At 43.0% G+C, this 27,731-nt stretch overlaps 3 protein-coding genes across 3 annotated transcripts; all 3 read left to right on the top strand.

Annotated features, from left to right (window-relative positions):
• The first annotated feature begins 235 nt into the window (after window positions 1-235).
• Window positions 236-1,914, top strand: mpst (mercaptopyruvate sulfurtransferase). Its single transcript, XM_041882055.1, has 2 exons — window positions 236-847; window positions 1,037-1,914. The coding sequence occupies exons 1-2, from the start codon at window positions 259-261 to the stop codon at window positions 1,336-1,338; spliced, it is 891 nt and encodes a 296-aa protein (XP_041737989.1). The 5' UTR covers window positions 236-258; the 3' UTR covers window positions 1,339-1,914.
• A 10,723-nt stretch (window positions 1,915-12,637) lies between these two features.
• On the top strand, window positions 12,638-20,904 carry LOC121569724 (SUMO-conjugating enzyme UBC9). Its single transcript, XM_041880878.1, has 7 exons — window positions 12,638-12,997; window positions 18,445-18,530; window positions 18,631-18,714; window positions 18,941-19,013; window positions 19,494-19,603; window positions 19,849-19,928; window positions 20,110-20,904. Exons 2-7 carry the CDS (start codon window positions 18,465-18,467, stop codon window positions 20,171-20,173), a joined length of 477 nt encoding a protein of 158 aa, XP_041736812.1. The 5' UTR covers window positions 12,638-12,997; window positions 18,445-18,464; the 3' UTR covers window positions 20,174-20,904.
• Window positions 20,905-21,150: 246 nt separating this feature from the next.
• LOC121570586 (testis-expressed protein 33) lies at window positions 21,151-24,213 on the top strand. Its single transcript, XM_041882054.2, has 5 exons — window positions 21,151-21,317; window positions 22,039-22,122; window positions 22,253-22,385; window positions 22,560-22,670; window positions 22,989-24,213. Exons 2-5 carry the CDS (start codon window positions 22,075-22,077, stop codon window positions 23,066-23,068), a joined length of 372 nt encoding a protein of 123 aa, XP_041737988.1. The 5' UTR covers window positions 21,151-21,317; window positions 22,039-22,074; the 3' UTR covers window positions 23,069-24,213.
• Window positions 24,214-27,731: the final 3,518 nt, after the last annotated feature.

The raw sequence follows: 27,731 nt of genomic DNA, 5'->3' as shown, positions 1-27,731 counted from the left end.
AGCAATAATTATTATTTTGATGGAAAACCGAATTTTGCTTCTAAAGTTGTTAGAAGTTAAGTCGAGATTCCTTCTTAATTAGCTCGATAACGTTATGGAAAAGGCGTTTATTAGCTAAATGTGGCAACTGATCTTGCTGCTGCTGCAAAAAAAAAGGGACTACTTTTCAGGCCTTGTGGGCGGGTTTTGAGTGGTCATGGTCTCGAATATTTATGTAAACCTGGCAACCCTGATTCAGAGTTAAAGATTAGGACAATCATGGCGGCGCAAACCCGGGCGCTTGTTACAGCCAAATGGCTTGCAGATGCGATAAAAGGCAACCTTATTGGACCGAATCTTCGAATTCTGGATACGTCCTGGTATCTAGCGAAATTAAAACGCGATGCAAAAGCGGAATTTCACCAACAGCACATACCTGGAACTATGTTCTTTGATATTGACAAATGCTCCGACAAAACTTCCTCGATGGATCATATGCTCCCAACTGCAAGCTACTTTGCAGAGTATGTGGGGGGTTTAGGTATAGGAAACGATACACATGTAGTAGTGTACGATACCAGCGATTTTGGGTCATACAGCGCACCCCGCGTGTGGTGGATGTTCCGGTTATTTGGGCACAATTCTGTATCGGTCCTGGACGGGGGTATGAAGAATTGGCTGGCCGAGGGGCATTCGGTCACTGCAGAATACACCAAGCCAGGACATGCGGATTTCAAGGCGACCGCCAATCAATCATGGGTCAAGTCGTATGAAGATGTGCTGGAAAACATCGAGACCAAACAGGTGCAAGTGGTTGACGCAAGATCCGCCGGCAGGTTCCGGGGAACCGAACCAGAACCAAGAGATGGTTAGTGGGAGCATATGCAAATATGTATTTTTTTCCTCCTAGAATTGATTACATTTGGTATTATACATTTTTGCTAATATGATTTATAAAATGTCAGGACATTAACAATAAAATCTCATCTTCCTTCTTTCGCTCTCCCCCTCTCTTTACCTCTCTCCATATCATTTTCTTTATTTCTCTCACACACAGACACTGAGCCTGGCCACATTCCTGGTACTATCAACATGCCTTTTGCCAAGTTCATGGATGCCTCTGGCAAGGAGTTGGAGCTTGAAGTGCTGGCAAAAATGTTCCGGGAGGCAGGGGTGGACTTGGAGAAACCGTTCTGGGTAACCTGTGGGTCAGGGGTCACTGCATGCCATGTGGTTCTGGCTGCTCACCTGCTGGGACATTCAGGGTCGGTGTCTGTATATGACGGGTCATGGTCTGAATGGTTCAAAAGGGCTGCCCCTGAGCATGTCATCTCTGAGGGCAAGGGGAAGCAAGTGTGATGTGGAGAGATGGGTAGAGATGAGCACTAAGGGAAATACTGTTGAATGAGTTACTGATCAATAGCAGGGAGGGGACACTGTGATTCACAGATTGCACAACATATGAAGGGTTTTACTGATTTTGACTAATGATTTTTGCTGAGTTGGATGAATGGCTTGGTGTGAAAGAGGTCAACATTCAAGAGTCCATGAATACAGTATGCCTATGTATCTATTCATGATGTCCAATAAAGGTGTTACAAACTATGCTATATGAATCTATTAATATAGATTAGAAGGATGGGATGTTTGAGGTATTTGGGTTAGAACTGGACTATGGTTGAGTTGTATGCTCCTACTTAGGTGCTTTCAGCCTAAGCAACTTTTAAACTGAGACTTGTTGAAAATCCACCATAAAAATGTAATATGTAGTTGTAGTTGCCTTGATGTGACCTTGTTATGAGATGTAGGCCCATGAAATGTCAAGGGTTTTTTCTAAGTGCAGTTAGGTTTTAGTATTAACAGAAGTTTCTGTCAGTTCGACTGCAGGATGTCACTTTGTTTAATTTGTACAATAAAAAGATGGCATCTACTGTACAAAGTTCTCTGTATTGTCTTTTTTTCAAAGTATAACTTTGAAGTATGACAATTGTTACCATATACAGTAGTCCTTTGTACAACTTTTGCTTATTCAGGGTAAATATTTACCATTGGTTAGACAAGAAGTAAACGTGAAGACTTCAATCTCCAACGTGTCTACTTTTAACGTAGATGGTCATCAATGTGTAGGCCTTCTTTATGGTAACAGCATTTCAGGTTATACCACATTTTTCTATTCTTATAACTTATTTTGGTTAGGCATTTGATGTGATAATTTGTGGCATGTTGTGACTTGTCATTCTCATAGTCCTCACAGTTTGGGATGGATCTTTAAATACTTTGTGTCATTACATGAATGTGACATCACTAAACCCTCACATTAGCAGAAAAAACAGACAACTGTCAAATTCATTCAAAACAAAATTACTGCACTGTTTAAAATTAAGTGAATCTTATATTAGATATGGGTACATATTAATGTACCTTCTGAGTTCAAATTACCTCTACATATATGCCTACAGTAACATGTAATTTAAAAGGCAGTTGTAGAATGAAAGTGGCTGATGCAGAGAAAATTCAAAACCAGTCCAATCCGGTTTAAATGTTAGATTTTGTGAGTCTCGCCAGATGCCAGATAAAAAAAGTATATATATTATGAAAGTACCATGAGTCATGATGCTATGATTGATACGCCTCACTAATACAAAAAGCTAGGTATATCTTTAAGCATCTCCTAAAAAATGGAGAGATTGACAATTAAGGGCCTCTATTGTGTGTGGCATGTAGTCAAAAACATAAATGAAAGCATAACAGTTGCACTAAATTGAGTAGACCTATTAAAAAAAATATATATATATATTACATTTGCACACACTGTATACAGTGGGGAAAAAAAGTATTTAGTCAGCCACCAATTGTGCATGTTCTCCCACTTAAAAAGATGAGAGAGGCCTGTAATTTTCATCATAGGTACACGTCAACTATGACAGACAAAATGAGAATTTTTTTTCCAGAAAATCACATTGTAGGATTTTTAATGAATTTATTTGCAAATTATGGTGGAAAATAAGTATTTGTTCAATAACAAAAGTTTCTCAATACTTTGTTATATACCCTTTGTTGGCAATGACACAGGTCAAACGTTTTCTGTAAGTCTTCACAAGGTTTTCACACACTGTTGCTGGTATTTTGGCCCATTCCTCCATGCAGATCTCCTCTAGAGCAGTGATGTTTTGGGGCTGTCGCTGGGCAACACGGACTTTCAACTCCCTCCAAAGATTTTCTATGGGGTTGAGATCTGGAGACTGGCTAGGCCACTCCAGGACCTTGAAATGCTTCTTACGAAGCCACTCCTTCGTTGCCCGGGCGGTGTGTTTGGGATCATTGTCATGCTGAAAGACCCAGCCACGTTTCATCTTCAATGCCCTTGCTGATGGAAGGAGGTTTTCACTCAAAATCTCACGATACATGGCCCCATTCATTCTTTCCTTTACACGGATCAGTCGTCCTGGTCCCTTTGCAGAAAAACAGCCCCAAAGCATGATGTTTCCACCCCCATGCTTCACAGTAGGTATGGTGTTCTTTGGATGCAACTCAGCATTCTTTGTCCTCCAAACACGACGAGTTGAGTTTTTACCAAAAAGTTATATTTTGGTTTCATCTGACCATATGACATTCTCCCAATCCTCTTCTGGATCATCCAAATGCACTCTAGCAAACTTCAGACGGGCCTGGACATGCACTGGCTTAAGCAGGGGGACACGTCTGGCACTGCAGGATTTGAGTCCCTGGCGGCGTAGTGTGTTACTGATGGTAGGCTTTGTTACTTTGGTCCCAGCTCTCTGCAGGTCATTCACTAGGTCCCCCCGTGTGGTTCTGGGATTTTTGCTCACCGTTCTTGTGATCATTTTGACCCCACGGGGTGAGATCTTGCGTGGAGCCCCAGATCGAGGGAGATTATCAGTGGTCTTGTATGTCTTCCATTTCCTAATAATTGCTCCCACAGTTGATTTCTTCAAACCAAGCTGCTTACCTATTGCAGATTCAGTCTTCCCAGCCTGGTGCAGGTCTACAATTTTGTTTCTGGTGTTCTTTGACACCTCTTTGGTCTTGGCCATAGTGGAGTTTGGAGTGTGACTGTTTGAGGTTGTGGACAGGTGTCTTTTATACTGATAACAAGTTCAAACAGGTGCCATTAATACAGGTAACAAGTGGAGGACAGAGGAGCCTCTTAAAGAAGAAGTTACAGGTCTGTGAGAGCCAGAAATCTTGCTTGTTTGCAGGTGACCAAATACTTATTTTCCACCATAATTTGCAAATAAATTCATTAAAAATCCTACAATGTGATTTTCTGGATTTTTTTCCTCAATTCGTCTGTCATAGTTGACGTGTACCTATGATGAAAATTACAGGCCTCTCTCATCTTTTTAAGTGGGAGAACATGCACAATTGGTGGCTGACTAAATACTTTTCCCCCCACTGTATATCTTTTCTGTGGTATTTTTGACTTTATGTTTTGTTTTACATTTTTTACATTTTAGTCATTTTAGCAGACGCTCTTATCCAGAGCGACTTACAGTTAGCACATACATTATTTTATCGAACCCACAACCCTGGCGTTGCAAACGCCATGCTCTACCAACTGAGCTACATCCCCTGCCGGCCATTCCCTCCCCTACCCTGGACGACGCTGGGACAATTGTGCGCCGCCCCATGGGTCTCCCGGTATTGTTATTTTTATCGCACTGCTTTGCTTTATCTTGGCCAGGTCGCAGTTGTAAATGAGAACTTGTTCTCAACTGGCTTACCTGGTTAAATAAAGGTTAAATATAAAAATAAATTAAAATATATATACACTGCTCAAAAAAATAAAGGGAACACTAAAATAACACATCCTAGATCTGAATGAATGAAATAATCTTATTAAATACTTTTTTCTTTACATAGTTGAATGTGCTGACAACAAAATCACACAAAAATTATCAATGGAAATCAAATGTATCAACCCATGGAGGTCTGGATTTGGAGTCACCCTCAAAATTAAAGTGGAAAACCACACTACAGGCTGATCCAACTTTGATGTAATGTCCTTAAAACAAGTCAAAATGAGGCTCAGTAGTGTGTGTGGCCTCCACGTGCCTGTATGACCTCCCTACAACGCCTGGGCATGCTCCTGATGAGGTGACAAACTCCTGGACAGTCTGTGGTGCAACGTGGCATTGGTGGCTGGAGCGAGGCATGATGTCCCAGATGTGCTCAATTGGATTCAGGTCTGGGGAACGGGCGGGCCAGTCCATAGCATCAATGCCTTCCTCTTGCAGGAACTGCTGACACACTCCAGCCACATGAGGTCTAGCATTGTCTTGCATTAGGAGGAACCCAGGGCCAACCGCACCAGCATATAGGGATAAGAACTTTGCCAGCCAGTATGGCAATGGAACATTTAGAATGAACAACTGGGTCTCGTTCATAGATACAGAAAAAAAACACTGAACGACTGGGTCGCGTCTCTAGCAACCGAACCGATAGAACGAACGACCAGCTGGCACCCTAGATTTGTGTCGTGACTATATCTTGTGGAAGGATTAAATAGTATGAATAAATTCATAAAAGTAATGCTTTTAATGACAATATGTCAATCATAATTTGAATATGTTGGTAACCCTTTGTATTAAAGTGATAATGCCCTCGAAGCCGCGTGCCAATATATCCTCCAAACACTGGCTTCGAGGGCATTATCACCTAAATAATGCACGCTCTAGAATGCCCTTCAAGCAAATCAGAAACAAGTATTCAACAATGCCTTGGTATAAATTGTTCTATTTCGCCTGAGGGATTATGCTAGTCACTCAGTGGGATATCCTTCTGCCTGGCGTCAGGATGAGTCGAGATACACTACATGACCAAAAGTATATGGACACGTGCTCGTTGAACATCTCATTCCAAAATCATGGGCATTAATATGAAGTTGGTCCCCCCTTTGCTGCTATAACAATCTCCACTCTTCTGGGAAGGCTTTGCACTAGATGTTGGAACATTGCTGAGAGGACTTGCTTCCATTCAGCCACAAGAGCATTAGTGACGTCGGGCACTGACGTTGGGCGATTAGGCCTGGCTCGCAGTCGGAGTTCCAATTCATCCCAAAAATGTTTGATAGGGTTGAGGTCAGGGCTCTGGTGCAGGCCAGTTAAGTTCTTCCACACCGATCTCGAATGTCTAGAATGTCATTGTATGCTGTAGCATTAATATTTTATTTCACTGGAATTAAGGGGACCGAACCATGAAAAACAGCCCCAGACCATTATTCCTGCTCCACCAAACTTTACAGTTGGCACTATGCATTCGGGCAGGTAGCATTCTCACGTGATCTGCCAAACCCAGATTTGTCCGTCGGACTGCCAGATGGTGAAGCGTGATTCATCACTCCAGAAAACGCGTTTCCACTGCTCCAGAGTCCAATGGCGGCGAGCTTGATACCACTCCAGCCGACGCTTGGCATTGTGCATGGTGATCTTGTGTGCGGCTGCTCGGCCATGGAAACCCATTTCATGAAGCTCTCGACGAACAGTTATTGTGCTGACGTTGCTTCCAGAGGCAGTTTGGAACTCGGTAGTGAGTGTTGCAACCGAGGAAAGACGGTATGCGCTTCATTATTCTGTGAGCTTGTGTTGCCTACCATTTCACGGCTGAGTCGTTGTTGCTCCTAAAGTTTCCACTTCACAATAACACCACTTACAGTTGACCGGAGCAGCTCTAGCAGGGAAGAAATCTGACGAACTGACTTGTTGGAAAGGTGGCATCCTATGACGGTGCCACTTTGAAAATCACTGAGCTCTTCAGTAAGGACATTCTACTGCCAATGTTTGTCTATGGAGATTGCATGTCTGTGCGCTCAATTTTATACACCTGTCAGCAACGGGTGTGGCTGAAATAGCCGAATCCACTCATTTGAAGGGTGTCCATATACTTTTGTATATACAGTGCATTCCGAAAGTATTCAGACCCCTTCACTTTTTTCACATTTTGTTACGCTACAGCCTTATTCTAAAATGGATTAAATAGTTTTTTCCCCCTCATCAATCTACACACAATACCCCATAATGACAAAGTGAAAACAGGTTTATTTTTGCAAATGTGTTAAAATAACAGCTACCTTATTTACATAAGTATTCAGACCCTTTACTCAGTACTTTGTTGAAGCACCTTTGGCAACGATTACAGCCTCAAGTCTTCTTGGGTATGATGCTACAAGCTTGGCACACCTGTATTTGGGGAGTTTCTCCCATTCTTCTCTGCAGATCCAGAAGCTCTGTCAGGATGGATGGGGAGCGTCGCTGCACAGCTATTTTCAGGTCTCTCCAGAGATGTTCGATCGGGTTCATCTCCGGGTTGTGGCTGGGCTACTCAAGGACATCCAGAGACATCCCGAAGCCACTCCTGCGTTGTCTTGGCTGTGTGCTTAGGGTCGTTGTCTTGTTGGAAGGTGAACCTTCGCCCCAGTCTGAGGTCTTGAGCGCTCTGGAGCAGGTTTTCATCAAGGATCTCTCTGTACTTTGCTCCGTTCATCTTTCCCTCCATCCTGACTAGTCTCCCAGTCCTTGCCGCTGCAAAAACATCCTCACAGCATGATGCTGCCACCACCATGCTTCACCGTAGAGATGGTGCCAGGTTTCCTCCAGATGTGACGCTTGGCATTCAGGCCAAAGAGTTCAATCTTGGTTTCATCAGACCTGAGAATCTTGTTTCTCATGGTCTGAGAGTCCTTTTAGCAAACGCCAAGCAGGCTGTCGTGCCTTTTACTGAGTTCTGTCTGGCCACTCTACCATAAAGGCCTGATTGGTGGAGTGCTGCAGAGATGGATGTCCTTCTGGAACGTTCTCCCATTTCCACAGAGGAACTCTGGAGCTCTGTCAGAGTGACCATCAGGTTCTTTGTCACCTCCCTAACCAAGGCCCTTCTCCCCCGATTGCTCAGTTTGGCCAGGCGGCCAGCTCTAGGTAGAGTCTTGGTGGTTCCAAACTTCTTCCATGTAAGAATGATGGAGGCAAATGTGTTCTTGGGGACCTTCAATGCTGCAGACATTTTTTGGTACCCTTCCACAGATCTGTGCCTCGACACAGTCCTGTCTCGGAGCTCTACGGACAATTCCTTCGACCTCATGGCTTGGGTTTTGCTCTGACATGCACTTTCAACTGAGGGACCTTATATAGACAGGTATGTGCCTTTCCAAATCATGTCCAATCAATTTAATTTACCACAGGTGGACTCCAATCAAGTTGTAGAAACAGCTCAAGGATTATCAATGGAAACAGGATGCACCTGAGCTCAATTTCGATGTCTCATAGAAAAGGGTCTGAATACTTATGTAAATATTAAATTATTTTTAACACATTAACAAAAATAAAAAATAAACCTGTTTTCGCTTTGGCATTATGGGGTATTGTGTGTAGATTGATGAGGGGGAAAAAACTATTTAATCCATTTTAGAATAAGGCTGTAACGTAACAAAATGTGAAAAAAAGTGAAGGGGTCTGAATACTTTCCGAATGTATTAATATCAGAGTAATTCCGTGCCACGGGTGTGATGCGCGTGCCCCCACCCCCTATAAATACCTGGGCGCGTAGCATCACTTACTCTTTTCTTTCCTCGGCTATGCAGGTGAGCGAGAAGTGGATGTAGAAGACTCCATAGGTGAGTCTTTCATTGAGTGTGTGTGGAGTATACTCCATTTTGGGTGAAGCTTGCTCCTCCCAGGAGTGCTCTGCAGTGTTTTGTCGTCTGTAAAAAAATTTCGTACAGATCGACACCGTGCTACGAAGTAGGCTGAACGGGTTGGGCCAACCTGTTCACGGTGCAAGGCTTAGTTGTCTTGTCTGTGTCTGTCCGCTGGGTTAGCCTCCCGGCTAATTGCATTAACTGTTGCTTGTTAGCTTCAGCAGGACGCTATCCTCTTCTCTCTGGAGTTTGAGGCTGGGTATCGCGCTTACCCAGGCTAGGGACTCTGTGTGTTATCTAGCTCGAGCTAAACACCATTGCTCTCCAGAAGTAGGATGATGATCTCCAAGTTGCACCTTAACGTCCAGGCTTCACATCCTAGCTAGCACACTCTCTTACTGGCTCGCGCTTCAGCTGTTGCTGCCGGAGTGTTATTCAGAGCACACGTGCCTGTCTTGGCCAGTGTGTTCTCAGGACATCTCCGGGGATTGTGAGTTGAATTTCTCGAATATATTCTGATATCCATAGAATATATTATTACTTAATTCACATATTGCCCTGAGAACAGAACTAATTTATTATTACTCCTGGTATAGTATTAAAGGGGTGTTATGCAGATTATCTGGTCTATAAGACATATCTGCATTTCTGCTTCTGTCTAGACAGGGAGAAGATTATCCATGCCATACTACTGCGATAAATGCAATACTGGCTTGGCTTCGGCTGATGCCCATTCTACCTGTATGATGTGCCTAGGCTTAGAGCATGTCATTCAGGCTGTGGATTTCTCCTTCAGCTGCATGTATTGTGCTAATCTTGGCCCATGCCTTTGTGAAACACGATTAGCTATGATGAAGGACACAAATGATAGAGGCTCCGGGTGCGGTCTCAAGCGTAAACAACCCTCCTTAGCGGCGGGCCCGTCCACCAAGCAGTCCAAGAAGGACAGGGGACCTACTCTGGATGAGGTGGAGGCCCAGGCAGCCTCTCTGTCCTCATAGCTCCACTCTCTCAGCCCGACAGGCTCTGTTGAAGACTTATGTCTCAAGCAAGTGCAAGCCTTGGAACTTCATGGCTTCTCCCGAGGAGTTGGGACTGGACCAGACCCCATTGTTGCAGCCATGGTCCTCCCAGACAAGGACCTCATCGGGATACTGACAACCACTTAAAGGACACCTTCCTGACCTTGGCCATGGTGGCTCGCCTCATGAATGCGACCCCTCTGCTGCAGGCATACGTGCACGGTCTGATAGCTCGCCTGTCCACTGACGATGACACTGAGCTGACGGCTGAGTTGACTCAGGTGTCTACACTCCTCCATCTTAAACGCTGAGATGTCAAGTGCTAATGGCAAAGCCCTGTCTACTGTTATCTCATCACGCAGACCGCTTTGGCTCTCACAGACAAAGATGTCGGCCTCCATGAAGAAACCCTTTATGAAGCTCACCATCTCCCCAGGCCAAGTTTTTGGTCCTGGTGTGGACGCCATTTTGGACCAAACGGCGAAGCTGCGGAAGGACAGAGAGACCCTGCAGTCTTTCATGAGTCCCACGTTACCCTACCCAGAGACACTTGCAGTCTAGACCTAAGCTCTCCCCTGCCTTGAAAGGCCGCTTGAGCCCACCCCCAAACCAGCCATGCCCTGATCAGCCACGTCAACAGGCTCTGGAACAGCAGTGGCGCCACCACCAGCACAGGCAGCGGCATAACAAGCACCAACCCTCTGCTCCGAAGAAGGACGGGCCCCCTCAGTCATCCTGATGGGTGTGGCCCCGGCTTCGGCAAAGTGAGAGGGGCTTGTGGAGTCCCCTTGAGTGCTGGATACAGTACTACAGGGGTACAAACTCCAGTTCTGATGCTGGCCACCACAGTTCAGAGGGGTTTGGTCAACTACAACAGCCTACCCCATGAAAAGAGAAGCTCTCCAACTGGAGATTTCCTCCCTGCTGGAGAAGAATGCAATCATACAACTCGAACTATCAGAATAGCACAGTGGGTTCTATGGAGTATATTTCCTATAGTCCCCAAGAGGGATGGCAGCTTTCGCCCCATTCTGGACTTGAGGCCACTCAACCGGTGCTTGAAAACCCTCCCCTTCAAGATGCTATCTCCATCCCGCATCCTACAGGCTATCAGCCCAGGCCAGTGGTTCACCACTGTCGACCTAAAAGATGCCTACTTCCACGTACCGATCCACCCGGCTCACAGGAAGTTCCTACGCTTTGCCTTCAATGGCATAACGTACCAACTGTTACCTTTCGGCCTCTCCCTGGCACCAATAACATATACAAAACGCATCGATGGCGCTCTAGCACCCCTAACATCACAAGGGATGATAGTATTAATTTACCTAAACGACTGGCTAATCTGCACTCAGTCACGAGAACAGGCAGCAGCAGACACACGACATCTCTCCTGAAGCACATCTCAGAGCTTGGCCTCAGGTTGAACATTTAAAAAAGCCACCTGGTCCCCACACAAACTGTAATGTTCGTGGGCATGCAGATCGACTCGTCTCCAATGAGGGCTCACCTCACAGAAGAGCGAGTCCAGAAAATTGTAGTTTACCTCAATCCTTTTGTCCAAGACCAGAAGGTGACTGTTCTTCAGAGTCAGAGACTGATGGGTCTCCTCTCCGCAGCCTCTCTTTTGACCCCATTGGGCCTTCTACACTTGAGACCCCTGCAGAGGTGGTTAAATGCTCAGGGTTTACATCCCAAGGAACACAGGTATTGTCGCCTGACTGTGTCCAAGGAATGCGTAAGAGCACTGGCAAGATGGCGATCCCTTAAATTCCTTTCAGGCGGGATACGCCTGGGCAAAGTCCATTGGAGGGAACTAGTTCAAACAGACGCCTCCTTGACAGGTTGGGGAGCAGTATTGAGGGGGAGGGCGGCCAGCGCGATAGAGTACATGGTAAGCCCCTCTCAAAACAATGGTTGGATTGTAGACACTAACCTGCAAACATATAGCCTAGCTGGCCACCCAGCCCCATCCTTCTCGAGGAAGTGATGCTATGCGCCTAGGTATTTATAGGGGGTGGGGGCACGCGCATCACACCCATGGCATGGAACTACTCTGATATTAATATCTCGACTCATCCTGCCGCCAGGAGGAAGGATATCCCATTGAGGGACTTGTATAGTCCCTAGCTCATAGAACCATGGCTACATGAGTAACCTTCGTTACTCAGCACTGTCAACACTTTGTTCAACACCTTTTGTAAGCCATAAATTGCACGTTCTCCCTACTTCCACACGCTACAACCAACACTGCAGCTGCAATTAATGAGTATAGCAGTGTTCTGATAAGCTTGCGTTGTTATTATTAGCGGCTTGTGTCTTTTTTAATATCTAGGAATATTTCACTTTCTCTGGTCATCGGAGTAACAACATTAATTGGTGAATGAGGCAGAAATAATGTGACTTGAGTTTCGCCATCAGCTGGAAGACTGTCCCCTTTTCTCAGCGGGTGGAAGGAGGTCAGAGGGATGGTGAATCGGGTGAGAGGCAGCCTAACTGTTGATCCCTCCTTCTCCTCAGACTGACCATCAAATGCAGGCCATCAGTCCAAAAAAAAAATTATATATTATGCTCACTTAGATGTGCCTCACATGTAATACAACAAATTATCCATTGCCATTGTGATCATATACCTACTTAAAAATATATATAATTTCAAAATGGTCTGATAAGAACAACATTGGCAGGGCAATTCAAGCATAGCCAATATGCAGTGATAATGTATTAGGCATATAGTCTACTGCACAAACCTCATTGCTACAGAACTGTTTTTAATTGGTTTACATTGCATTGGCTTACGTTTAAGTAATGTTTTAAAAATCTGAGCTGTAGAGCTCGGCTTGCATTTTGACGCAAAGTGATCTTGACTCAGAAAAGATTGGTGACCACTGCTTTAATTGATAAAACATTTCGATGTATATATAACATATCTCTAAGAAATTGTACAACACCAGATGAAGCCAACACAGCCCCACACCAAAGATGGCCGAAAAGAAAGCCCATGAAATGTGCCCTGCGAAGTGCCTGTAGGTTATGTCGAGATAAACAAATTGAGGTCCTCTTTCTTTAGCGAGCTAACTAGCTGAATGCAATCGTTCAGGTATTCACGTGTGCGGTAACGGATCAGGAAATCTCACAATCTATCGATTTATGTCAGGGGAACTAACTTGGTCGAATTATTAGCACGAAAGCATCGTCAGCTTTAGCTAGTTTTGATAGTAAAGAAAATAGGCGACCGAGCCACGGACCAATCTCATTGTTTTTAGCCACCCCCTAGCTAACGTTAGCGTTGACAAACACCAACAAGCGAACGCCATCTAGCCAGTATCAATTTGATTTTAAGGTAAGCAACTAACCAATTACCTGTACACAAACTTTAATATATTAGCTAACTAGGCTTACAGGTGTAAGTTCGTTGGCTAGTTTGATGATTTGTTTGCTAATTAGACTGCTAGCTAGCTACTGGCAATACCAATAACCAGAGCCATATGTAAGGGTTAATCAACGAGGGGCTATGCGTTCTATGGGAAATGATGACCTAGCGCGTCGTGGAACACACCTTCCACGGAGTTGCATTATTTTCCAGTGAACGCATAGAGCCCCTAGTTGATTATCCCTTTTATACCATGGCTATAAATTAATACATTAGTTGCTAGAAGTGTGTTAATTTATAGGTAGAAATGTGTTCAACACCATTGAAGTAGTTAGCAAGTTTACTACATAGCTACAGTAGTTGCTTTGGTAACTTTACAAACAGATTTGCTAGTTTAGCTAACTCATCAGTCCTAGCTTGCTAATATGAAAATCGAATTCAACAATGCCAATCATGTTTTGAATTCGACTTTTGCGTTCAAAAGCAGGTCAAACATAGAACATGTAAGATTGAAATAGCCATTTAATTCTTCCATGAATGTTAGGGAATAATGTACACTCTAGAATACCCTTCAAGCCAATCAGAAACGAGTATTCAATAATGCCATGGTATACATTTAGTTATAAAGTGGGTGGTTCGAGCCCTGAATGTTGATTGGCTGAAAGATGTGATATATCAGACTGTATACCATAGGTATGACAAATTACACTGCTCAAAAAAATAAAGGGAATACTAAAATAACACATCCTAGATCTGAATGAATGAAATAATCTTATTAAATACTTTTTTTCTTTACATAGTTGAATGTGCTGACAACAAAATCACACAAATTATCAATGGAAATCAAATTTATCAACCCATGGAGGTCTGGATTTGGAGTCACCCTCAAAATTAAAGTGGAAAACCACACTACAGGCTGATCCAACTTTGATGTAATGTCCTTAAAACAATTCAAAATGAGGCTCAGTAGTGTGTGTGGCCTCCACGTGCCTGTATGACCTCCCTATAACGCCTGGGCATGCTCCTGGACAGTCTGTGGTGCAACGTGGTGTTGGTGGATGGAGCGAGACATGATGTCCCAGGTGTGCTCAATTGGATTCAGGTCTGGGGAACGGGCGGGCCAGTCCATAGCATCAATGCCTTCCTCTTGCAGGAACTGCTGACACACTCCAGCCATATGAGGTCTAGCATTGTCTTGCATTAGGAGGAACCCAGGGCCAACCGCACCAGCATATGGTCTCACAAGGGGTCTGAGGATCTCATCTCGGTACCTAATGGCAGTCAGGCTACCTCTGGCGAGCACATGGAGGGCTGTGCGGCCCCCCAAAGAAATGCCACCCCACACCATGACTGACCCACCGCCAAACCGATCATGCTGGAGAATGTTGCAGGCAGCAGAACGTTCTCCACGGCGTCTCCAGACTCTGTCACGTCTGTCACATGTGCTCAGTGTGAACCTGCTTTCATCTGTGAAGAGCACAGGGTGCCAGTGGCGAATTTGCCAATCTTGGTGTTCTCTGGCAAATGCCAAACGTCCTGCACGGTGTTGGGCTGTAAGCACAACCCCCACCTGTGGACGTCGGGCCCTCATACCACCCTCATGGAGTCTGTTTCTGACCATTTGAGCAGACATATGCACATTTGTGGCCTGCTGGAGGTCATTTTGCAGGGCTCTGGCAGTGCTCCTCCTGCTCCTCCTTGCACAAAGGCGGAGGTAGCAGTCCTGCTGCTGCGTTGTTGCCCTCCTATGGCCTCCTCCACGTCTCCTGATGTACTGGCCTGTCTCCGGGTAGTGCCTCCATGCTCTGGACACTACGCTGACAGACACAGCAAACCTTCTTGCCACAGCTCGCATTGATGTGCCATCCTGGATGAGCTGCACTACCTGAGCCACTTGTGTGGGTTGTAGACTCCGTCTCATGCTACCACTAGAGTGAAAGCACCGCCAGCATTCAAAAGTGACGAAAACATCAGCCAGGAAGCATAGGAACTGAGAAGTGGTCTGTGGTCACCACCTGCAAAACCAGTCCTTTATTGGGGGTGTCTTGCTAATTGCCTATAATTTCCACCTGTTGTCTATTCCATTTGCACAACAGCATGTGAAATGTATTGTCAATCAGTGTTGCTTCCTAAGTGGACAGTTTGATTTCACAGAAGTGTGATTGACTTGGAGTTACATTGTGTTGTTTAAGTGTTCCCTTAATTTTTTTGAGCAGTGTACTATTTAGTGGTCTAATTATGTTGGTAACCAGCTTATAATAGCAATAAGGCACCTCGGGGGTTTGTGGTATATGGCCAGTGCACCATCCACTTCATTGCTATCCAAAATGTAATGAGGGAAAATCTTTATAGCTAGCTAGTGAAGAGGTTCATTAGCTTTCAAGTTAAGAGACCTGGCCGTGTGGTGCCAGGACAACAACCTCTCCCTCAACGTGATTAAGACAAAGGAGATGATTGTGGAATACAGGAAAAAGAAGAGGACCGCGCACGTCCCCATTCTCATCGATGGGGCTGTAGTGGAGCAGGTTGAGAGCTTCAAGTTCCTTGGTGTCCACGTCACCAACAAACTAACATGGTCCAAGCACACCAAGACAGTCGTGAAGAGGGCATGACAAAACCTATTCCCCCTAAGGACACTGAAAAGATTTGGCATGCATCCTCAGATCCTCAAAAGGTTCAACAGCTGCACAATCGAGAGCATCCTGACTGGTTGCATCACTGCCTGGTATGGCAACTGCTCAGCCTCCGACCACAAGGCACTACAGAGGGTAGTGCGTACGGCCTAGTACAGTCGTGGTCAAAAGTTTTGAGAATGACACAAGTATTGGTCTTCACAAAGTTTGCTGCTTCAGTGTTATGATATATTTTTGTCAGATGTTGCTATGGTATACTGAAGTATAATTACAAGCATTCCATAAGTGTCAAAGGCTTTTATTGACATTTACGTTTATGCAAAGAGTCAATATTTGCAGTGTTGACCCTTCTTTTTCAAGACCTCTGCAATCCGCCCTGGCATGCTGTCAATTAACTTCTGGGCCACATCCTGACTGATGGCAGCCCATTCTTGCATAATCAATGCTTGGAGTTTGTCAGAATTTGTGGGTTTTTGTTTGTCCACCCGCCTCTCAATGGGATTAAGGTCTGGGGAGTTTCCTGGCCATGGACCCAACATTTTAATGTTTTGTTCCCCGAGCCACTTAGTTATCACTTTTGCCTTATGGCAAGGTGCTCCATCATGCTGGAAAAGGCATTGGTTGCCACCAAACTGTTCTTGGATGGTTGGGAGAAGTTGCTCTCGGAGGATGTGTTGGTACCATTCTTTATTCATGGCTGTGTTCTTAGGCAAAATTGTGAGTGAGCCCACTCCCTTGGCTGAGAAGCAACCCCACACATGAATGGTCTCAGGATGCTTTACTGTTGGCATGACACAGGACTGATGGTAGCACTCACCTTGTCTTCTCCAGACGAGGTGTTTTCCGGATGCCCCAAACAATCGGAAAGGGGATTCATCAGAGAAAATGACTTTACCCCAGTCCTCAGCAGTCCAATCCCTGTACCTTTTGCAGAATATCAGTCTGTCCCTGATGTTTTTCCTGGAGAGAAGTGGCTTCTTTACTTTGCTTCTTTGCAACTTTAGGAGACGGTCCTGGAGCTTGCTGGACTTTCTTGGGTGCCCTGACGCCGCCTTCACATCAATTGAACCTCTCTCCTTGAAGTTCTTGATGATCCGATAAATGGTTGATTTAGGTGCAATCTTACTAGCAGCAATATCCTTGCCTGTGAAGCCATTTTTGTGCAAAGCAATGATAATGGCACATGTTTCCTTGCAGCTAACCATGGTTAACAGAGGAAGAACAATTATTTCAAGCACTACCCTCCTTTTAAAGCTTCCAGTCTGTTCTAACTCAATCAGCATGACCGAGTGATCTCCAGCCTTGTCCTCGTCAACACTCTCACCTGTGTTAACGAGAGAATCACTGACATGTCAGCTGGTCCTTTTGTGGCAGGGCTGAAATGCAGTGGAAATGTTTTTTGGGGATTAAGTTCATTTTCATGGCAAAGAGGGACTTTGCAATTAATTGCAATTCATCTGATCACTCTTCATGACATTCTGGAGTATATGCAAATTGCCATCATCAAAACTGAGGCAGCAGACTTTGTGAAAATTTGTATTTGTGTCATTCTCAAAACTTCTGACCACGACTGTACATCACTGGGGCCAAGCTTCCTGCCATCCAGGACCTCTATAACAAGCGGTGTCAGAGGAAGGCCCTAAAAATGGTCAAAGACTCCAGCCACCCTAGTCAGACTGTACTCTCTGCTACCACACGGCAAGTCTAGGTCCAAGAGGCTTCTAAATAGCTTCTACCCCCAAGCCATAAGACTCCTGAACATCTAATGAAATGGCTACCCAGACTATTTGCATTGCCCCCCCCTTTACGCTGCTGCTACTCTGTTTATTATCAATGCATAGTCTCTTTAATAACTCTACCTACATGTACCTATTACCTCGACTAACCGGTACCCCCTGTATATAGCCTCGCTATTGTTATTTTACTGCTGCTCTTTAATTATTTGTTACTTTTATTTAATATTTTTTTATTTAATGTTTTTTTAGTATTTTATTTTGTGTTCTTTCTTAAAATGGCATTGTTGGTTAAGGGCTTGTAAGTAAGTATTTCACTGTAAGGTCTACACCTGTTGTATTTGGCACATTTGACAAATACAAATTGATTTGATTTGAACTTCATGTCATAAAAAAACAAAAAAAATAACACCCACTGGCTATAAGGTGAATGCACCAATTTGTAAGTCGCTCTGGATAAGAGCGTCTGCTAAATGACGTAAATGTAAATACGAATTTTTCAAGAGTAATATGGCAAGTCAAAATTGTACACTTACATTTTTGTCATTTTCAGACGCTCTTATCCAGAACGATTTACAGGAGCAATTGTGGTTAAGCGACTTGCTCAAGGGCACATCGACAGATTTTTCGCCTAGTCGGCTCAGGGATTTGAACCAGTGACCTTTTGGCTACTGTCCCAAGGCTCTTAACCACTAGGCTACCTGCCGGGCCTGGCCGGGCCCTTTCTAAATGTAATCTGTGAGTTACTAATTTCCTGTCCAAAAATGCCGCAAAAATCCTTTCTGAATTTAAAAGTAATCCATCTAGTTTTTCAAAAGTGTCTGTAATCTGATTACAATATGTTTTGCTTGTAACGTAACTGATTACAGTGAGGTGTTTTGTAATCATTTTACATGTAACTGATTACATGTTATCAGTTACTCCCCAACCCTCAACCCAACTATAGTATATCATGACATTTCTAATAAATGTTTGTTAGCAAAACCACTAGAGAACAAGGATGCGTAGCTATCTAGCCATGTTAATTTAGTGTGTTTCTGTCTCCCCACAGGACTGTGTTAATGAGTAGAAATGTCTGGTATCGCTCTTAGCAGACTGTCACAGGAGCGCAAAGCATGGAGGAAAGACCACCCATTTGTGAGTAGCTACCATACAAACAATGAATATAAACTTGTTCTGATGATTTGGAGAAGGCAAGCTTGTTCCTCAAACCTCATTCCCTCCCTCTCTCTCTCAGGGTTTTGTTGCTGTGCCTACCAAAAATCCTGATGGCACTATGAACCTCATGAACTGGGAATGTGCCATTCCAGGGAAGAAGGGGGTTTGTCAACTTTCACATTCTGTAGTTTTTATTCTAACAAGACCCAACAACCACTACCAGTCTGTCAGAATGAGTAAACTGATATATTGTTTCTTATAGTACATCATAAAATGGCCAACACAAGTACAAATGCAAACTGATGTGTTCTGAGTTAAAGGTGGTTTTTATAGTGTGTATGAGCTGGAACAATTAAAGAATGTAATAACTATGTTCTTCAATTCTCTAGACACTGTGGGAGGGAGGCCAATACAAACTCCGAATGCTGTTCAAAGATGACTATCCTTCCTCGCCGCCAAAATGTGAGTAAACCTGCACATGGGTACCTCAATAGGAAAGTGTTGTCACTGTCTGATCCATTTGTTGGCTGTTGGATAAGATTATTACATAATATCTATGTGCAGTAGGGATGTGACAAATTGACAATTTTTCTTAACATTTAAACACCCATTTGGGGGAGAGGTCTGTTTAAACTATTTAAAAAATCATAAAATTCCACGTGTATTCAGATGGTCTACATCGTGCTTCCTGCAGGGGGAGAGAGAGGAAGTTGTCATGCTGTTCTTGCTTTCATCGGGACCTATTAGTGGTAGTTTTGTGATAACTACACTTTGATTTATATTTTGTGAAAAACAAAACAGTTAGGGTTTTTTCTTAACTTTAACAATCCCAACTTTATTTAAACATTTTAACACCCCTAATGTGCAGTGTGTTGTTCCTAGTAATTTTTTATATCGATGATAAGTAAGTCAACAGAAATCATCTATTCTATTTCCTCTCAGGCAAGTTTGAGCCACCCATTTTCCACCCCAATGTCTACCCATCTGGCACGGTGTGTCTTTCCATCTTGGAGGAGGAGAAGGACTGGAGGCCAGCCATCACCATCAAACAGGCAGATATATATATACACACACACACATAAACACACATAATCACACACACAAACAATTGGAGAGGTATCAGTGATTTCACCGGTTTGGAGGAATGCATGACATTGGCTCAACAGGCATCAAAATACTGTATTTTTTATGTGGATCAAAGCATGGTACTCCCCGGTCGAGTGATTGTGTTCTGATCTGCGTTGTTTTGTATTTCAATCCATTCTAAAAGCTGACTTCATCTGTTTTGTATTCACAGATCCTGTTGGGTATCCAAGAGCTTCTCAATGAACCCAACATCCAAGACCCAGCACAAGCAGAAGCCTACACAATTTACTGGTGAGTTTTTCTCTTTTTGAATGTTCTACTGTATAATTGATACTGGTAAAGGGGCACTTAGTGTGCTTTATAAGACACTTGCAAACATACACAATCTCACTTTGTTAAACTGAAAAGTATAACCTTGTTAGGTGATACTCAATTTCATAATGGACTAATCCCCCTTTGTTGCCTCTTTTAGTCAGAACAGAATGGACTATGAGAAGAGGGTGAGGGCGCAGGCCAAGAAGTTTGCCCCCACATAAAGCTCAGCTGACCATCTACCTGAGAAGCTTGATACAACACCTGGGTACTGAACAGCAAGCAGCACTTAGAGGACCAATCCAATGATCAATCTACAATTTGATGTTCTTCTTTACATGAGAAAAATGTAATTTAGCCTACATGAGAGCTGTTTTAAAACAAAAATCATATTTTTGTCCAAAATACTTTTGTTTTGCCTAGTTCACTTCTAAAACATGCCTAAATCACATGCCTAAAACACTTTCATATAATTTAATAAGACACCATTTGCATTTGTGATCTGTAAATCAGGATGCTACTTTGCCTGATATTAAGTCTTATCAAATAGCCATAAGGTTTAATAACAAATAATTTCAAATTGCGGTGTATGATACATCATTTTGAAACTGAATCTGTACTAAAATAAATTATCAAAAAAACAAATAGAAAATAAACAAAACGTAAGTGAGCCTTATTTTTCCAAATGTCTGGTCACATTGAATTTTATTGTAGATTTTATTGGGATGCCCCTTTAATAAGGTGGATGTCAGACCTGAGAATGTGCTGCATAGAGAGCTGAAGAGGTTTACCTCCAAAGACTTGAGTGTATGTACATAATATAAATATTTAGGTCCATATGGATCTTATGTTATTTTCTATTGTTTTAGCAAGTTGATATTGTGTGTGGTATTAAAAGTAATGAACACATTTTAAATGTAAGAATTGTGAAATAAAGTTAATTGAATGGAAAATACAAAACTGTTTGTGTCCTTTTATTTTCTTTGCTGACATTTGAATTTGTTTTTGGCTGTGTGTGGGAAATGTACAGGATATGAGTCTATTTAGTAGGGTAGGCTTTATTTAAACTGTTATGAGGGAGGTATACGTTTTTATTTTTTCTGTGGTGGTGTTGTATTGGATAACTGACTGACCTTTAGCGCTGAAAATGGAGTTCAAATTTGAGGTAATGCGCTCTACACTGTATCGGAGTCCCCTTCACGTAACTACCTTTTAGGATAATTATGACATCATTATCCAGATAACGTGTTACTCCTCACGCTTATTGCACAATGCGTGGGAATCAGAAAAATCTTGATTTATTGAGGTAAGGTAGCCGCAGGATCGCAAAAATACACAGTGACTGAGGCTCTGAACCGAAGCACAGATGTAAGTATATTTAGGTTGTAACTTTTCCCACAAAATAATATAAAATGTAATTTCTCACTTACGGACATTCTATGTAATGCCCCTTACACGTGATAATTAAACGTGTCAACAATGGTTATCGTAGTCCACCTGTCCCAGCTACAATGTATTCATGTCAGGAAAATACGGTTGTCACATTTTTCTGCTTCGGTTCAGTTTGAGCTTTGGTTTAGGCTATGTCCTAATGAGGGTGAGATTATATATTTGAACGCTAATGCGGACACTTGTGTAACAGAATAAATAGGCCTAGTCATTCAGCGTCCCAGTATTCTGTAAATTAGCGATTTTGAAAGTAGACGCACCTGTCAGTTGTGCAAATGTAATCTTATCCGCGGGAGGGCAGCACAAGATAATTCTCTGTTGCATTCACATTAACCTTTTGAGTGCCAAATAGTCCTATTGAAAGCCAATACTCTGTCAAACAGTTACTATAAATCTAGCAACGTATTTTTTAAATCTCTATTTATGGATTTATCATATGTTGATTTGTTATGGCTCATGGTTGCCCAAATGTTTGTGCATCATCAGATTTATTATAAAGGAGTTTATAATGCTGCATCTTTTGATGGAACACTGGACAGTGAATGTTGACATGGGAAACCTGCAGGACTGTATCAAGAACAAGAACACTTGTGGTCAGGCAGTGCATTCTTTAGTTCTGTTCTCTGTTTACATTACCTAGAATCCTCTTCGCAGCTCTCGTTTGTTAGTCAAGGCAATGACCTCCACGGGCCAGCCAGAGACAACAGTTGGAGACAAGCCGCAGGTCAGTAGCGTAGGAGGGGTGGAATAATTCAGTTGATATCCCAAAACTTGGTATTCCACCACAACCTATGCACACTACAGAGCTCTCAATTATATTTTTGCAACTCTGTGTGTGTGTGTGTGTGTTGAAGGTGAGCGTTTTAGCATGCCCGGAGGTTCCTCCTCTCTTGCTGCCTCACTACACTGACACAGGGTCAGTCTTCGTCCATCCCCACTGCTCCTACCACAGCCTGGGACACTGTCTGCGCACAAACATTTTTCCAGGTCAGTGTTGCACCAGGTCATTGTTGGGCATCCCTGATTCAGTATGATAACAAAGTGGATTATCAGCACAGGCAGTGACATATACAGTCAAGGATTGCTGTTCCTCTGTTTAATGGTCATGTTCTTTTCTTTTCTTTTCCTGTCCATGCTTCTATTCTATTCTATTCTTTCCAGGAGCTCCTCTGGTGTGGAAGTCCCTGGTAAAAGAGTCCTACATCGGTCACCCCTTGCCCGCTCCTCCTACAGACCCCCAGCGTTGGTACGGCCGCAGGACTGATGACATGGGTGAGTGACCTGCTGCTAATGCCACTTATTGCTATATCAGCAACTATTACTACCACTACTATTACCACTCCTAGTAGTACTATGAATACAAATAGTGCTACATTATTCATAATATGCTTTGAGTGCAATAAATGATAAACGCCTCATTAATAAGGTTTCAGGTATGGAGGATAATAATAGCTAGATAATAAGCTAATAATAAACACCACTTATTTGATTACTACTACCAATGATATGACTACTAGCACTATCCTTGCTACATCCACTTAAACCCAAACTCCCTTTTCATTCTCCCTCCTTTCATTTGTTCTTTCATAGTGAGATGGACAGAAAGAAACATTGTGAACCAGAAGTTGAACAAGGCACTAAAGGCAATGGAGAACAAGGGGTCTAAATGAGGCCATGGTGCAGTGGCCATTTCACACCCTCACCGCAGCGCCCATGCACTCTCCACATCATTTACACCCCTTTTTACACATATATCTACATGCAAGCCCTTACAACACCTTTCTGGTACGCTCGCTCACGGTTGCTCATGCATGCACGCACACGCACATGCACACACACACACACCCATTGCCACAAACTCTCAGAAGTACAAAAACAACCCACGCACTAGCTCCTGACCTCTAAACACATTCCAACACATTTTAATGTAGATACAAGTTCATGATCTCTCTTTTAACACAATAAAATCAGAACAGCATCCCTTAGTTATCTGATTTTCTGTGTATTGTAGGCCTCACTTATTCTGAGGGGATGAATTCTTAGCTGTCATCAAAAAATCTACTCATATTTGTGAAACCCGCTGAAAGTGATTGTCGGTTAAACCAGCAACCTAAAATAGCATCTATCGATATTCAGATAAGACGGTAAAATGTAAATACAGTTTTCCCAACAAATGAAGATTACATAAACCACAATTAGGTGGTTACCACATCAACCAAGGGTTCTTTTGAGGTTGGAAAGTTGTAGTAGCAGCTTTGAAGTTTTCTTCATGTACATTTTGAAGTAATATTGAAGTAGATATTTGCACAAATCTCAAATGTACATGCAAGTAGCTATAATCCACCTGACCATATTATCATTGAAGTTGCTCAAATGACAATAATAAGAAACTGATGAAATGAATGAAACTGGAAAGAATAAAAAAGCTCAAAGGATGACAACAGTTGGAGGGGATTTTTGTCTCGGATGTCTTTTTACCATGAACAAGTAGCAGACTAATGTAAAGTGGCAGCATCACTGCCGAGGTTTCAACGACAAACCACAGAAACTGTCTTTTTGTCACAACCTCATCTCTCTCTTTGTTGTCGTGTTTGGTCTAGAGACTATAGTAATATCCATACTGGGGCTTTAGAGGATCAAATAGGTGCTTTTTGAAATTATACTGATTCAACTTACTCACTCAACAACAAGAAATAAACTGTCATACTGAGGCCAGTGGAAGGAATACTGAGATGTTTGGGTATAAGTGTCCGTCATGTTACTCTTACATATTTCTTGATGACTGTGGTGTCAGATTAGGGAAATTACCTATCTATATATCTAAAGGACCAGTCAAAAGTTTGGACACACCTACTCATTCAAGGGTTTGTCTTTATTTTTTAATATTTTCTACATTGTAGAATAATGGTGAAGACGTCAAAACAATGAAATAACACATATGGAATCATGTAGTAGCCAAAAAAGTGTTAAACAAATCAAAATATATTTTATATTTGAGATTCTTCAAAGTAGCCATCCTTTGCCTTGATGACAGCTTAGCAGACATTCAATCTCTGGCAAGGTTGCTGGTTCAAAGCCACCTTCCACTTTTTTCTACAATATAATGTTTTAAAAGTACACTACATGACCAAAGGTATGTGGACACCTACTCGTCGAACATCTCATTCCAAAATCATGGGCATTAATATGGAGTTGGTACCCCCTTTGCTGCTATAAGAGCCTCCACTCTTCTGGGAAGGCTTTCCACTAGATGTTGGAACATTGCTGCATGGACTTGCTTCCATTCAGCCACAAGAGCATTAGTGAGGTCGAGCACTGATGTTGGGCGATTAGGTCTGGCTCGCAGTCGAGCCAGACCTAATCGTTACTTTGGTCCCAGCTCTCTGCAGGTCATTCACTAGGTCCCCCCGTGTGGTTCTGGGATTTTTGCTCACCGTTCTTGTGATCATTTTGACCCCACGGGGTGAGATCTTGCGTGGAGCCCCAGATCGAGGGAGATTATCAGTGGTCTTGTATGTCTTCCATTTCCTAATAATTGCTCCCACAGTTGATTTCTTCAAACCAAGCTGCTTACCTATTGCAGATTCAGTCTTCCCAGCCTGGTGCAGGTCTACAATTTTGCTTCTGGTGTCCTTTGACAGCTCTTTGGTCTTGGCTATAGTGGAGTTTGGAGTGTGACTGTTTGAGGTTGTGGACAGGTGTCTTTTATACTGATAACAAGTTCAAACAGGTGCCATTAATACAGGTAACGAGTGGAGGACAGAGGAGCCTCTTAAAGAAGAAGTTACAGGTCTGTGAGAGCCAAAAATCTTGCTTGTTTGTAGGTGACCAAATACTTATTTTCCACCATAATTTGCAAATAAATTCATTAAATATCCTACAATGTGATTTTCTGGAGAAATAGTTGACGTGTACCTATGATGAAAATTACAGGCCTCTCTCATCTTTTTAAGTGGGACAACTTGCACAATTGGTGTCTGACTAAATACTTTTTTCCCCCACTGTATCTTATTTTCAGTAAATGTGGTGTCACGGTGTCGGCCGAGGCTGCTTCTCCTCCTTGTTCGGGCAGGCTTCGGCGGTCGTCGTCTCCGGAGTACTAGCTGCCACCGTTCTATGTTTCGATGTTCGTTTGGTTTGGTCTGTTTGTACACCTGTTCTTTGTTAGTGTTGATTATGTGCCCTATAAGTTCTCTTAGGTTTTGTCATGTGTTGTGTGTAATTGTTTCGTGTCAGTTAGGCGTCAGTTTGTTCTCTCTCGTTCTGTTTTGTTTTGAAGAGAGTGTCCGCACTGTGTGCGCAGTTTGGGTTACGCACTGTTTTCTGTGTGCGTAATTTTTCGCTTGCCCTCCGGCTGGGATTTTGCCGTGAGTCTTTTGTATTGTTTTGATCCTCACTAAAGACTGTTGAAGAGCCTCTGTTGTCCTGCGCTTGATTTCTGCACCACATCTACGCTCAGCCCTTGACTTGTGGTTGTCACAAGCACTTCCATTATTAGCCCAGCCGTGACTTTTCACTCTATTCAAAAAAAAAAAAAAGTTAACCAAGTACAGTGCATTCGGAAAGTATTCAGACAACTTACCATTTTCCACATTTTGTTACGTTACAGCCTTATTCTAAAATGTTTTAAATTAAAAAATGTCCTCATCAATCTACACACAATACCCCATAATGACAAAGCGAAAACTGTTTTTTAGAAACTTTTGCAAATGTATAAAAAATTAAAAACATAAATACCTTATTTACATAAGTATTCAGACACTTTGCTATGAGACATCGAAATTGAACTCAGGTGCCTCCTGTTTCCATTGATCATCCTTGAGATGTTTCTACAACTTGATTGGAGTCCACCTGTGGTAAATTCAATTGATTGGACATGATTTGGAAAGGCACACACCTGTCTATATAAGGTCCCACAGTTGACAGTGCATGTCAGAGCAAAAACCAAGCCATGAGGTCAAAGGAATTGTCCGTAGAGCTCAGAGACAGGATTGTGTAGAGGCACAGATCTGGGGAAGGGTACCAAAAAATGTCTGCAGCATTGAAGGTCCCCGAGAACACAATGGCTTCCATCATTCTTAGATGGAAGAAGTTTGGAACAACCAAGACTCTTCCTAGAGTTGGCCGCCCGGCCAAACTGAGCAATCGGGGGAGAAGGGCTTGGTCAGGGAGGTGACCAAGAACCCGATGGTCACTCTGACAGAGCTCCAGAGTTCCTCTGTGGAGATGGGAGAACCTTCCAGAAGGACAACAATCTCTGCAGCACTCTACCAATCAGGCCTTTATGGTAGAGTGGCCAGACGGAAGCCAATCCTCAGTAAAAGGCACATGACAGCCTGCTTGTAGTTCGCCAAAAGGCACCTAAAGGACTCTCAGACCATGAGAAACAAGATTCTCTGATCTGATGAAACCAAGATTAAACTCATTGGTCTGAATACCAAGTGTCACATCTGGAGGAAACCTGGCACCATCTCTACGGTGAAGCATGGTGGTGGCAGCATCATGCTGTGGGAATGTTTTTCAGCGGCAGGGACTGTGAGACTAGTCAGGATCGAGGGAAAGATGAATGGAGCAAAGTACAGAGAGATCCTTGATGAAAACCTGCTCCAGAGCGCTCAGGACCTCAGACTGGGGCGAAGGTTCACCTTCCAACAGGACAACGACCCTAAGCACACAGCCAAGACAATGCAGGAGTGGCTTCGGGACAAGTCTGAATGTCCTTGAGTGGCCCAGCCATATTCCGGACTTGAACCCAATCGAACATCTCTGGAGAGACCTGAAAATAGCTGTGCAGCTACGCTCCCCATCCAACCTGACAGAGCTTGAGAGGATCTGCAGAGAGAATGTGAGAAACTCCCCAAATACAGGTGTGCCAAGCTTGTAGTGTCATACCCAAGAAGACTCGAGGCTGTAATCGCTGCCAAAGGTGCTTCAACAAAGTACTGAGTAAAGGGTCTGAATGTGATATTTCAGTTGTTTTGTTTATTATAAATGTGCAAAAATTTCTAAAAACCAGTTTTTACTTCGTCATTATGGGGCATTGTGTGTAGATTGATGAAGGAAAAAAACAATTTAATCAATTTTAGAATAAGGCTGTAACGTAAGGCTGTTTCCGAATGCACTGTATATCATATTTCTAAAAATACATGTTTGAACACCAAATGAGACTCATTATGGAGTTAGGATATGATTTCAATCTGATTAGAATGATAGAATCCGGGCCCCACTTACAGTAATTACAAAAAACTTTCTACTAAGCTAACATATGGAATTGTTTTAAGATGGTCATACCAAGGATCATTTAGCTATTTGATTTAGAATGTTATGACCCCT

The sequence above is a fragment of the Coregonus clupeaformis genome, chromosome 7, assembly GCF_020615455.1.
Source record: "Coregonus clupeaformis isolate EN_2021a chromosome 7, ASM2061545v1, whole genome shotgun sequence".
Lineage (NCBI taxonomy): Eukaryota > Metazoa > Chordata > Actinopteri > Salmoniformes > Salmonidae > Coregonus > Coregonus clupeaformis.
This window is presented reverse-complemented; position numbering and strand designations above follow the sequence as displayed.